General features: G+C 33.7%; 1 protein-coding gene across 2 annotated transcripts in view; it reads left to right on the forward strand.

The window, feature by feature from the left end:
- Nucleotides 1–14,549, forward strand: part of FNBP1L (formin binding protein 1 like) — a 101,639-nt gene extending 87,090 nt beyond the window's left edge. Inside the window, exons 10-15 of one of the 2 annotated variants that reach the window (XM_063104030.1) lie at nucleotides 4,182–4,291; nucleotides 6,703–6,835; nucleotides 7,245–7,339; nucleotides 9,262–9,410; nucleotides 10,841–10,999; nucleotides 12,312–14,549. In XM_063104030.1, the coding sequence (XP_062960100.1) occupies nucleotides 4,182–4,291; nucleotides 6,703–6,835; nucleotides 7,245–7,339; nucleotides 9,262–9,410; nucleotides 10,841–10,999; nucleotides 12,312–12,319 (654 nt within the window). In that variant the 3' untranslated portion in view covers nucleotides 12,320–14,549. Of the gene's footprint in view, nucleotides 1–4,181; nucleotides 4,292–6,702; nucleotides 6,836–7,244; nucleotides 7,340–9,261; nucleotides 9,411–10,840; nucleotides 11,020–12,311 lie in introns of those variants that run through there. The other variant, XM_063104029.1, reaches the window with a different exon arrangement.

The following is a 14,549-nucleotide window of genomic DNA, read 5'->3' on the forward strand; positions in this document are numbered from 1 at the left end:
TCCAATAGCAAAAGAACATTAGTTAAAAACTGAAACATTTACTACTTCAGCTATAATTATCTTAATGTTTTTTCTAAAAGATATTTGTATAGAAATTGGAAAAATAATTTTTATTACTTAGACGTTTAGCTGGTGAAGATGATCATAAATGATGATAAGTCAAATATTTAAATATTTTGTTTTTTGGCCTATATATAATTTTGTTTAATAGCATTTAAAGAAGGCCATGAATTTCTTTCTTTAATTTAAACCTTTTTATTTCCTCACCAGGAGTTTTGTCATAGCAAAATAAATTGTGGCTTTTGTTTCTCGAAACTGACAGTCTAAAGAATGTTAAGCTTAATTTTAAGAGATAGTGTATAGCAAATGTCATCTTTTCTTATCATAATAACCATTGATATATATAGCCAACTCATCAGAGATAAGGGGTAGATATTTTTGTGAGATGCTTATTAAAATCATGTTTTTAATGTGAAATTCTACCAGACATCTCCCTACTACCTTCTCTTAAAACACCATGGTTAGGAAAACAGGGAAAAATAAAAATTTTAGAGGCCACTAACCAAACAGGATGAATGTGAAGATTAATTTTGTAAAGCTCTGCTGTGTATTCTGGATCACTCTGTGTGTGTGTGTGTGTGTGTGTGTGTGTATTCTGGATCACTGTGTGTGTGTGTGTGTGTGTGTGTGTGTGTGTGTGAGTGATAGATGCCATGCCAGTTGCCAAGTCCTACTAATTCATGGAATGTGGGAGATCTCTATCTATACCTATATGGTACTTTTGCTGTACAAAAACACTCTGGTTGGTCTCTTCAGAATCTGTGTTATTTCATATTTTCAGAAAGAATAAATTTTAAACAATTTTCTAAAAATTGAAGTTATGTTTTTAGTGTTGTTTCTCAAGCATATGGATTTCAGAATAAAAACTGAAAAACAGAAGCCGTATTTTCAAAGCAATTCCAACTATATATTTGTGTCTATTAGGATAAAAGTATGGGAAATTTGAATCTGGGTAACTCATTTATTATTTTGATAATAATGTGTTTTTAATGTGTATACATTTAAAAAAGCACCTTGAAACTAAAGTAAAAATGTTACCCTTACCTAATGATGATATATTTAAATTTGAAACAGTATTTTGAGCTTTAAAAGTTCAGATAATGGTGTTTTCTTTAATGTATTGCGAAGAGCATTCTATTTTCTAATATTTCATACACGATTTCTTTTTAAATAGCTACTATTAGATCTTTTATGTTTAACTTTTCAAATATTAGTATTTTAAGAAGACGAGCTATATAAATCCACTTACATAAAAATTCTCTTTAAAAGAAAATCCATGATTACTGATCAAATAATTACTATTTACTTTTGAGTTTTAGTTAAACTTAGAAAATATCTGCCCATTATCATTGGTGTATTTTTTTTTTTTTTTGCAATTAATTTACTTTACTGAAATGTGCTTAAAGTTGTTTTTCTGGCATAATTGTTTGGATTGTGAAATGTACATGATTTATTTTACTGTAAAAAAAAAGTATAGGTTATTGCATCTTCTATATTATGGTTTCATGTGAATAATTTACCATTTCTTTCTGTTTTCCATTGAACTATTCAGTGGTCGGTGAAGATGGTAAGCCTTATGTGCTGATATATATACTGTGCCAACATTAAATAATCTCAAGACATTGTTTTGTTTAATTCAAAACTAGTGGTCAAGTATAATCTACATTTTCACCTTGTGTGTGTTTTTTTCTTTTTATAATTTAATCCATAGTCCAACATATGCCAGTACCTCTTGCTGTCATAGATTAGAAAATAATGTGGTCAACAGTCATCAGCCCACTAAGTTCTTAAGTGTTATTGGGTGGAGAACTTCTAATATTACAGAGGAGAATAAAATTATGTTTAGATATTATTTTAAAAGTTCCATGGTAGAGCAAAAGTTTATGTTTCATGTGGAAAGGAAATTTAGAAAAAATTATTTTTTTAACCTTCAAAAAGATCATATAAATTTGATTTGTACTTTACCACAAGACTCATTAGATTTTTCCAAAGAGAAAGAAAAACTTTTTTCTACTGATTTCATTATGGAGTCAGTGCTCTGTTCTTCTGTACTATTGAAGGGGAATAGAAGCACAAATAATCTAAATTGTATGTGTGCGTGTGCGTGTGTGTGTGTGTGTTTGGGATGTTCCTTTATACATTTATTTCAAACAAATTAACGGAGCTATATTATGAAGAACTAACCCCAAAGTTATTTGGAGTTTGTATAGGAAGCTATATAAAATAGCTTTTGGAAAACAGACCACTCTTTTTTAGACTGTTGGAATCGGACTTTTGTAAATTCACCTGTAGTAAGAGAGGTTGTTTACCACGGAGTGCTTCTTTATATCCATGGGAAACTGAGCGAGTTTAATTCTCATATTCTATGTAAGAATAGGTTATAATGTCAAAAGGGATATTAGAAATGCAAGTGCCTACGTATCTACTGTTAAGAAATTTGAGAATAAGCTTTGGTTAGGGACAAGTGTAAGTCTGGCAGATTTACCTGTGCATAATTATGAATTTATTATAATATTACCAAAAAAATACACTACAATTGTAATGCATTTCTTTATTTCATTAATAATTTTTCCAGATTTTTAGAAATATTTTTAAAAATGTAAATTAGAAAGTTTATCTTTGGCACATATATAGTAGCTTTCAAAACCTGTGCCTCAAATTAGGTTAAATCTGACAATTTATGTTGAGAATTAACCAGTAATTTAAAGGAACTTCTTGTAGGAAATTTTGTCATTCATTTATTTAGGTCAGGTTTGGTTGATTGACATTCTTATTTCTGGTGACTGGTAGATGAAAAAATGAAAGCCTCTCAGAATGCCATACTTTTTAAGGCAAGTTTGTTGAATGTATAAAAGGTGCAGACCACTGGGGAAAATTCTAGGGATTCTATTATTAATTAAAAGTGATATGTTTGATTATGGCTCATCCTAAAAGTGAGTTTTTAAAGAAGTAAACAAAGCATTCTTATAGATGGTGAAATAAAACTAGTGTATGTTACAGGCACATATGGCCCAATGAGCAAGAATGCATTTGCTTTGGGAGCTCATTTCAGCAACGCTTAAACAATTGAACCATATACATACTCTTAAAATGACCATTTTGAAAAGAAAAATGAAGAATGATAGGCATTATCAATTTTTGGAGTATATAAAAACTTAAGCAAATATAGGTTATATTACATGGATTTAGTAGTTGCTAAATCAATTGTTTTAATCTCTAATAACATAGCTAAAGTAACAGTGATTAAAATAACATTTAAGAGGAAAAAGACATCACTTGAATCAGAAATTTACATCTAAATACTAGCACTTTTTCTTAAATTACATAGTTTCTTGAATATCAAAGCATTAAAAAATTTTCAGACACCAAGCATCCTTCCTAAAGAAGGATTGTATCTTTCTTTCACGAATAACTGAGGTATGTTATCTGGTTTTACAAAAGCATAATTGAAAATATATTCCTTGTTGGGATATAATTTCTACTTAGTGGATATTTCTACCTTTTGTTTTTTAATGATCAGGTATGTTTTAATTCTAAAGAATGATTTAATAATGTAATTATTCAAAGACTATGCAATATTAAAGTATATTTTATTAATTAGATTAACTTTATGAGGTAAGTTGCTCGCTTAACTCAATTATATGAGCTATTCATGTTTTTAGTTATAATATTTGTAACATTTGGAATATTGTGGAAGTGGGTTTTGTTTGGGAATGTGGTGATATGTATAAAACAGTAACTTGTGTAGAATGAGAAATGTTACGTGTTTCCATTTTGTTGTTGTTGCTCTAGAAGGTTCGTATGTATCCATTTTATCTCTGCCAAGACTTGAAAATAATGTGATATTGATCATTATCATTTATCTGTATCTGGTCATATTTTTACCTGGTCTGTTTCGTGGCTTATAACATGACTGAAATTTGGGCTCTTTCTTCAGTACAGCTGTTTTCATTACTACACACACACATATCCATGTAGATTTCTTTTTTTAAAAAAGAGGTTGTTTGAGGAAATTTGAAATTAAACTTAAAATTATGTATACTCTAATTTTATAGCAGATATATTTAAAATATAAAATTTACTGAAAATGTCTTTTGTAATGATTTAGATTCTCTTTTCAGGGCCCAGCATTAGAAGATTTCAGTCATCTGCCACCAGAACAGAGACGTAAAAAACTACAGCAGCGCATTGATGAACTTAACAGAGAACTACAAAAAGAATCAGACCAAAAGTATTGTTCCTTTAAGTCCTGTCTGTCATTATACTTTGATAAATTTTCATTTTGCTTTGGTATATAAATTGATTTCAGTAGCAACCTGAGGCTATAATTATTTTATTTCTAGTAAAACAATGCTTGATAACTTACAGATTTGTATTTGCTCATGCATAGCTTTAATTTACTTTTTATTTTTAAAAAAGTTTCCTTTAGTTCACTTTTTCATAATGGACGTAGAAGAATTATTTATGATGAATAAAGGATTATTGCAATGAATCAGTGACTTACTATATCTACACTGAAGATAAAACTGGGGCTTAAAGTTTAACATGAGAGATTGAAGTTTTGATGTTAAGAGTTGTGTATCAGGTGTGATGGGGTACTTCATAATAAATGAAATATTGTAATATAGTCGAGTCTCATTATACACAGTAGTTACGGTCTGTAAAGTCACTGTGAACACCTAACTATCAAATAATGAAACATTGCTCCTAGAGGAACTATAGGCTTAGGCTCCAGGTAGCCATCAGTCACATTTTCATCATGGATCGATACATAACCTTGTTTTATGAATGTTTCTGTGTAAATGTATTGTTGATTCATTAACTTGAATTCTGCCAACAGCACTGTAACTCCTGAATGAACAAAGCTTATCTAACACACTTTTTTTCCTCTGTAGCATTACAGCCTCTTGTTCTTAGGAACACTAGGCGGCACCTTAGCACTATGCCTAGGGGCCATTTTAAACACCAAGATCACAAACAAACACCAAAAAGCACCAAAAAGCACAAAAAGGGGAAAATCATGGCACTAAGTAGATAGATTGCAAAAAGGACACTTGTTCATCATATGAGAGTGGAAACAAGAAGGCAGAGTATCACCTTCTTTGACCTCAGATGGGAACTTGAATGTGCCTCTGGTGACTCAAATTTTTCTGTGCTCTATGCATGTCCAAAACAAGAATAAAGGCACAGAAATGTGAATGTTCTTTCCATGGCCTGGAATTAGCTCTATTCCAGGGAGATTTGATTAGAAATTATGTGGAGTGTGATAATGGAAGATGGGGATGAAAAGGTATAGGATGAATTATGAAAGGCCTTGAATTATTTTCTATGGAGTTCTGAACATATTGGGAAATTGACGAAAGTTGTTCAGAGGGGGCGATGGCTCTGTATTCTAAAGAAAGGTAATTGAAAGCTATATGAAGAGTAGATGGTATAGGAAAGAGATTGGAGGCAGGGAGATTAGTTAGGGGACTTTGTAACAATCCATGTGAGAGACGCTTAGGGCCTAAATTAAGGCATGGCCATGAGAATAGAAAGAAGGGATAGATATGAGTCATTTCAAAGCCAAAGGAGGTTGCACTTTTCACCTGATTGGATCTCTGAGAAGAAAAAAATGGAGGAGGCTTTTTTAAAGAAAAGGTTTGTAGCTTAGGAGAATTAATTGAAACAGTAAGAAAGAATAAATTTGGGGCAAAGATAATGGTTTTGTTTGTTGATTTTTGAAATATGTGAAAAATCAATATTGGAAATGTCCATTTGGGTTTGGAAATATGAATCTAGAACTTAAGAGAGAAGGGGACTGAAGATACACATTTGAGAATCATCTGAAGATAGGTGATATTAAAACAGTGCGAGATCATCCGCAAAGAGGAGTGTAGGAGGAAATGAGAAGGAACCTTTGTCATTTTATGTAATGTGCATTTAAAAGTTGAACAAAGAAGGAGAAGGATCCATGACGGAGAATGTGAGAAAGCAGAGGCGAGGAGGAGGAGGAAAAAGAAAAAGAAACCTCCAGGAGGTCAAGAAGGAAGAGTATTAAGGAGGGTTAGTCAATGTCAGTGTCAGAGAGTCAAGGGGATCTGACTGGGGCATAACCTATTGTAATGTGATTAGAGAAGAAGAGGTGGATTCAGAGGAACTGGCTAAAGAATTTAGGGGTGGGGGACGAGTTAAAGATAGCATTCCTATTTCTAGCATAGATGAGTGGGAGGATGCTGATGCTGTGTGAACCAAGATAAGGAACAATGGTGGAATATTGTTGCTGGGTGGGAATATAATGAGTGTGATTTGGGACATGATGAGTTAAGAATACTGAGGAATATTCTTCGCCCTGAGATTCAATCTATATATATGTATAGGGGCTTATATAATCATCTTTAGAAAGCAAGAAATGAGTAATGAAACCTATTTCTTTTTGGTATTCTGAGTGTTTTGAAAGATTGTTTCCTTAGATTACTAACTATATACATTATAAGCTTCATGCAAATTGTCTTTAATCAGTTAATGTTAGACTAAACTTGAGATACAGCTCTACTTAAGATTAAGGCGCATGCATGGGAGCCCCCAAAGTCAAATTAAACTCTTTCATTGGGAAGCATATGAGGTGAATATTTAGTTCTGTGGTTTCCTCCTCTTTTTCAGAGATGCACTCAACAAAATGAAAGATGTGTATGAAAAAAATCCACAAATGGGGGATCCAGGGAGTTTGCAGCCTAAATTAGCAGAGACCATGAATAACATTGACCGCTTACGAATGGAAATCCACAAGAATGAGGTAGATTTGTTATTCAGCAGTTGTCTGAGATAAATTATTTTTATAAACTTTATAATGATAGATTGGTTATTGCTAGAATTATCTTCAAATATTTAGATTTAATTTTAGGGTTTATGATCTAAAAGTCAGATATTATGGTATGTAAGATATTATGGTATGCAATCTTTAGATTAATCTCTCATTGAAGTTTAAATAAAATATATAAGTTTTATATAAATCTTTATATAAAACTAAACATTTGTAGTATTTTTAAAATCAGCTGTAAAGTTGATCATCGACCAAACTGGAAGAAAGTTTTCCCATCTCTAAGAATTACATTATAAAAACTGAAAAGCACATTTTAAATGTAGAATATCTTATGAGCTTTTAAACATATTTCTTGAACTCAGTTGGCTTATTTTTTTCTAAGGCTTGGCTCTCTGAAGTTGAAGGCAAAACAGGAGGGAGAGGAGACAGAAGACATAGCAGTGACATAAATCATCTTGTAACACAGGGACGAGAAAGGTCATTTTTTGCATTTTATTTGTATTTCTTTGTTTCCCCAAACTTTTCTCATCCTTTTGTCCTAAACTTCATACAATTCTTTTTCTTCCTTACAGATTTAACAAGTTTGGCTTTTCATAACTTTAGTTTTTGAATCTAAGTAATTTTCTGTTTCTTTTAACAGTTGCAGGTGAAGTATGAAATATCATCTTGCTGTTCAATTCTAGTTTGTCATGCATCCAAAAACAGAGTTGGGAACATAGAAAATTATTGAAGACACAGTCTGGGAGCATAGGCTCCTCAGGCATGGGAAGATTCCTTTAAAGTTTAAGTGAAGTTGGGTAGCTTATGTTGAAGAAAAATTTACTGTCAAATTGCTCAAAGAATTGTTTATTGTTTAGTTTGGACCAGAGTTTCCAGAAGGCATTTTGCTAAGTTTACATGATTTTATACCATTTGTGACATTCTCCCATTGGTGTAAAAATCTTTTTTTTTTCCATAATAAAAGTCTACAAATTAGGATTCACCTTAGAGAATAATTTGAGAGGTCTTGTATTAAATCTTGGTTTACTACTTAATCACATTGTAATTTGAGCAAGTTCGTTTTTACTGCTCACTAAGTCTCATTTTCCTGAAATATAAAATGGAAGTTAAAACACCCATCCTACAGAGTTGTTAGTAATAAGGGAAATAATGTACATAAAGCACCTAGTAGTAAAATACCTTGTAGTAGTCTGTACTTTACAAATGTTAGTTCCTCCGTCTCCTCTTTGCCTTCTTTATCACTTTTGAAAGAGTACATATGTTCTGTATATCAGGAGATATCCACAAATAACTGGTTTTTATTATTAGGAAAACCCAGATTAAAAGGATGTAATCTCTATTGTATGTATTATTTAAGAACATGGCTTCCAGGCTTCCTGAAAGTGCTGCTAAATCTCATCTTGTAAATTTTCCATTATTAAAATCTTATTCAGTCATTTGATTCTTCAGCAAAATTAATAACATTTTTTCTCTTTAAAAATTTTTTAAGAAAAACAAAATGCCTTTCTGTTACTTGCTCTTTGAGATTTTCTAAATTGTTAGCTTCCCTGTTACCTTGACTAATTGGAAATTAACTTTATTTCTTATTTTAGTTAAGAATCTTTTAGTTTTCAATGACAGAATGAATACTTTACCCATACTGGTTTACACTAAAAATGGACTCCATTGGCTGACATTAGGGAGAGCTCGATTTAGGAGCTCAGATGATATCTCCAGGACTCAGTTTCTCTCCACTTCACAGCTCTGTCTTCTACTGTGTTGGCTTCATTTTAAGGCTCCATTTGGTGATCTTCTCAAACTCTAGGGGAGTATTCCTCCAGGTCAAGTCCAGTGGAAAAGGGAGTGAATCTCTCTTCCCAACAGTCCCAAGCAAGAATCTTTGCACATCTTGTGACTGACTGAGTTACAGGACTACTCATGAACTACTCTCTTCAGCCATACATGTGCTATGCTTTGAGGTCCCTTCTGGATTTAGAATAGAAACAACTCCACTTGAAGCCTGTGAACTGAACATGGGTCTGAGTGGGTCCCCTAAGGAAATTTAGTGTTCTCTTGCTAAAAGAGGGGGCCATGAATCTGGAATGATGAAAGACAAGTGTCTACTATATTTTTCTGTTTTATCTCTAGACCTAATGATAGTGACATGTATTTACTGAATACTGCTGTATGTCTAGAACATTGTCATCTTTAAATTTTTTTATTTCAGTAAATTCAGCAAAGAAGCATTTTGTATTGGAACACTTTATATAGTCAATGTTTAAGAAAATAGGGATTAATTTGGAACCATGTCATTGGTATTTAATTTTCTGAATTGATCCTGAGGAGATCAACTTACACATAATATATGAAGAGTTCACATGTTTGTGATATTTGATCAGAGATAATTTTATGTTTTATAGTCCTGAGGGAAGTTACACTGATGATGCAAACCAAGAAGTCCGTGGGCCACCCCAACAGCATGGTCCCCACAGTGAGTTTGATGATGAATTTGAGGATGATGATCCCTTGCCTGCTATTGGACACTGCAAAGCTATCTACCCTTTTGATGGTATGATTTTCTTAGTGTACTATATTTGTTAAATTGGTTCCTTGAAGTCTAAATACACTGAGTCATTCACTTTAGTGTCCTTAGCTAAATTACGCATTGTCAGAAAATTGTGATCCCAGTTCATTAGTATGTGTACTTTTATTTTAACTGTATTACACATACATTTTTCTTCCATACATGGCATTAAAGAATTGAAAGATAATTACCTGTGTTGTCAGCATCTTAATATAGATTATTATCTAATTATCAACTTTGGCTGATACAGAATTTTCCCCAGAGATCTTACTAATGCTTACATGTACTCAACAAAGTTGAAGCAGCTTGAGCATGTAGCCCAACTCAGGAGGTGGTGGCTTTTAGATGTCACTTCACGTTCCTCCTTGCAGCTTATTAACCTTGAAAGACAGGTACAAGGCATAGGTGAATGCCATCATCATATCCTGACTCTGTAGGCCACCTTTTTAGATGAGAGTGGAAGAGAAGGTGGTAGGTTCTGACTATCCCATCTCTCTCCTGTGATAGCTGGAGTCTGTGAGGGGAATAATTCATTGTGGCCCTCTCCTGCAAATTTTTAGTTATCCTTACTTCTCTTGGGCTCTGAAAAATCCTTTACTCAGCTAACAGAAGAGCAGAGTAACATCTTCATAAATAAGTTCTTATACAATGGTGTGTGATTTAAAATCAGTCTCCACCCATCCATTGTATTGATTTTAAAATCGAGTAAAGTCTTTAGTTACTCCTCATTCTGAGTAAATATATTAAATTTAAGATCTTGGTGTAATGTAATCTAGAGAGGAGGGAAGGAATTTAGCATATGTTAAATGAAGATTCAGTTGTGAAAATTGTTACTGCTAAGCAGGTTGGGAGGGGTTGGGGATGGGAAGAAAGGGAGTCCTGAGGCTGGTGAGGTCTTGAAGGAAATTTGTGCTTTGTGGCCATTCTGCTTCTACCATCACCAGAGCTGAATCTGTTTTGTTTTGTTTTTTTTGCTTTCTCTTCAAACTATATTCTTTCCTTTTATTCCCATCCACTAACTGTCTTGTTACTATTTTCGTAGTCCATACCTCGTGCATTTTTTAGATAGCAACATTACTCAAATTTGGGAAAGGAGTTGGAATGGTGAAATAGGAATTAGCATACCCTGTCAAATCATATAAGGTCACTGTGACTCAGTAACTTCCTATGTTACATAGGGAAGATATTAATAAAGCCTCAAAGGCTTATTGTGCAGCTCAAATGAGAGAATGTGTGAAAGTGTTTGGAAAACTACATGGCATCATAGAGATGTTGTTAATGAGAGTCAGTGGGCTTGTGGTTCCAGGTACATTGAAATCTAGTAGAATTTTATGTTATTTTGTGTGTTGTATTTGTAATTTTTATTAAAAATAATCATTGCTTAATTTATGCCTGTTCTATGAAAACTCATCTAGGACATAATGAAGGTACTCTGGCAATGAAAGAAGGTGAAGTTCTGTACATCATTGAGGAAGACAAAGGGGATGGATGGACAAGAGCTCGGAGACAGAACGGTGAAGAAGGCTACGTTCCCACGTCATACATAGATGTGACTCTAGAGAAAAACAGTAAAGGTGCAGTAACTTATATCTAAACTGACAGGCAGCTTTGTGCCATGTATGACATAGAACGGTAACATAAAGTGAGAACATGTTCAGCAGGTCGGAAACAATAAGAAAACTTAAAGGGCATCCAAGCTTTATTGTTCACTGTGTGAGCTGAGTGTAGGCTTGATCTTAGAGATGTGAATATTACCACAAAAAACTGTTTTCATGACGCTTTATCATTTGAGTAATGTTGGTGTGAAGTTTAATTGATGCCTTTTGCTTTATGTCCTGCTTAAGTCTGTGTGAAGGATTTGTGTTTTGCTGCCTTGTAAATAATAGAATTTGATTTATTGAGCAGGAATCCATAGATGAAATGCTTCCCTGTTCCCTTTAACTTCAGAAAACACAATGACTGTAGTGAATTCAAATAAGTAAAACTGCTCTGAAATACTGTAGAAAGTTGATTCCCAAAAGAGTGGTTTGTTCTAGGAGTTTGAATTTGTAGCTATAGTTTCAAGGAAGAAAAGTAATAGTTGGTACTTGGGTAAAATAATAATAATATAGTTGTTATCATTTTCCTCCCTGTTCGTAACTTTGATTTCCTAAAGGAAGAAAGTAAGCACCCAGCACATAATCTACTTAAGTGGTAGGCTAATCAAGAGATTTGTAAAATAAGTCACCTGGTCTCACTCTTTGGTGAATAAAACAGCTTTCTTTTGAGACCTGAAAATATTTTCAGGTTTACTGGTAATTTTCAGTAGTGTACAAGCTTCCTTCCAAATTAATCTTATCCTTGTATTTTTTGTCTTGAAAATGTCTTTTGGGAAATATCACTTTAGTGATTATTTAGCATTTAGCAGTTTTATACATAGAAAAATATACATTCGAAGATAGAGGAAATCTTGAATGGAGGGGAATTACAGGCATACTTTGCTTTTAAAAGAGAAGTAACTTTTTAAACTAACTGGGTTGGAGGAAGATATCTGTACCACCATTTAGGGCATTTCTTCATTTTAGCTGAATCATCAGTTATTAGAATAGATAATTTTTTCTGATTAATTTCAACAAGCATTTGTTGGAGACACTGTACAATCAAAGATTGTGCAATGCTAGTTGTGTGATCACACCCTGAGATAGTTGTATGGGGAGGTAAAGTGAGGAAGTAATAAGACTAGTTTCCTTGATCTTGCTCATGTTTCAGATTTTTCTGGTATTTTCAGTAGCTGACTATAAAATGGTTTTAGAGACATTTGGGACAGACACTTTAAACTGAACACCTCTTTTGATTTTATCAAAGGTCTTCAGTAATTGTTCTTTTCTTTTTCCTCCTGGACTGCAGGTTCCTGAAGAGGGTTTCTGAGGAAATGGGCAAGATGTTGAAGGAGGTTACATGCAGCTGCTTTTGGGGGGAGGGTATTAGAGTTGTCAGGCTCAAAGAGAGAGTGAGAGAAGCAAATTGCATGAGTGCATGCAGACATGATTATTTTTTACTAACTTCATTAGCATTTCCATACATTGTTTTAAAAAATCATTGTAATACCAATCCTTAAATTCCTAGTTCAGTTATTCACGTGAAAGAAAAAAGCCAACAATGGCTGACCTTTTTTGCATTTATTTTACTGATGTCCAAACCAGAAAGAATGCAGAGCTGTCATAAAATTTGTCTTTCATTTGGCTGTCCCAACAGGATGGTCTCCATCTCAGCTCTGTTTGAATTGGCTTTTAGATGCATTGTCTGTTAGAATCCTTGCCATTTGTCAGTGTCTGCCTGTGCCACCTCCGTGCTTGCTTAACATCTTGTGTCGCATGTCTAGAGTAGTTGGGCTAGATTTTTCAGGCATGTCTTTATAATCCCTTGTTCTCGTCAAAGTCTTTGTTTTGTTTTACATTTGTAGTGTAAATCACTTTGTCAAACATCTTCAGCACTAATGTTTCCATCCTAGTATTCGTGTATGCTGCTATAACTTCCTCACTGCAAACATTCCAGTTTTGGCGTTATGAAGAAGTAGTCTGTGAACTCGAAGTATTTATGATAAGAAAAAGAAAACATCTCTGCTCTAGCCTACAGCCTCGTTGAAAGAACTCTTTGAAAAATGATACATCTTCAGCACCTCAGTCTGGGAAGAATCTATAGTCAGCACTGAAATCCTGGCATAATAAACACAGAAGATACCACCTCAAGACAAAGGACTGTTGTCAAAAGTCAGCTGCTTCCATTCAAATGCTGCCTTAAACTAGAGTGCCTAAATCTGTTGATTGCCAACACTACCACTACAGTATCCCGCAAAGGGCTTTGTGTCAGCTCAGTGCGACCTCCTTTAACTCTGCAGCACAGCTGCAGCTGCCGATGTAGCCTTGGTAGGTAGGTGGCTTTTAGAGCTCTACCATGTACGATGGTGCATCTTCAAATTTATGCATCAAACTAAAGACATGTCTGAGTCCATTTTACTTTACTCAGCGTTTTTATGGGAAGTTTTATGGACCTCCCCCGTTGTCTTTTTATTTGAGGTTATGACGATCTCATTTGATTATTACAATGATAGTCTGTTTCCAAGTGATGTTTTTGTTTGAACCATATAAAACTTAGTGAAACTTTGTAATGATCTGTGCACTTTTCCTTGTAAAATGGAAATTTTTGTGTGTTTATATTTGTAAATATAACTGTTAGTGCCCTATTGCTCATGTTGTCTTGCCTCGCATTTGTGATTCTGTTAATGACTTGTATCTTAACTAATTTCTTAGTGGCATCATAATAGGGAGATGGGCGGGGGCGGGGGGTTATTTCTACCACTGAAGCTTTATTAATTTGGTTCTTTACTGTTTTGAGGGGAGAAAGAGAACGTGAATTGGTCTGTGTATTATTGGATTTTAAGCAATATTTTAGAAGCTGTGTGACTGCTTTAATAATTTTTTCTCAGTGTTATTTGAATCATACTACCAGGTATACTAAAGCTGAATCACAATTGTGTGAAAGTTAATGCCTTCTTAAAATCAAGTACACCACTGTTACACAGCTGACATATAGTGTATTACCTTTGAGGCTAGTAAACTATAAAGCTTAGATATTGAATCTCATTACAGGGTTATTTATATAATGTGACATTATTCAATACTGACAGACTACGTGAAGTAGTTTTAAAATGTAGTGCTATTTTTCTTTTAAAGGTTAGCAATGAGAAGGAAATGTGATCTGGCTGTGTTTGTCTTCTGTACAAAGCCTGAAGTGCTTATGTTTTTTTTGGCTAATAGCCAGAAAGGGCAAAGTTTAAGGCTTTCTTGTAAGGACTAACTGTTCTTTTCAAGCTACTGTTTGTTTTTCTAAAAGCAGGATTTGCTTCCGTAGGAGGCAAGTTCCTTCATGTGGAATAGTGCAACCTGTATATGGGTTATTAATAGGAAATACATTTGTACTTGCACAGTTTAAATCATTCTTAAATTTTGAACATGTGAATTGTCCAAAAGAAATCCTTAGTTTTTCAGTAATTTTTACCCTTTTTGTGCACATGTTGATTTCTTAATGGTAAATGCTTTGTTTAAGATAGTGTTCTCTGTTGAGAATATTTTCATGGAATAAAAC

Source organism: Cynocephalus volans, chromosome 8, assembly GCF_027409185.1.
Source record: "Cynocephalus volans isolate mCynVol1 chromosome 8, mCynVol1.pri, whole genome shotgun sequence".
Lineage (NCBI taxonomy): Eukaryota > Metazoa > Chordata > Mammalia > Dermoptera > Cynocephalidae > Cynocephalus > Cynocephalus volans.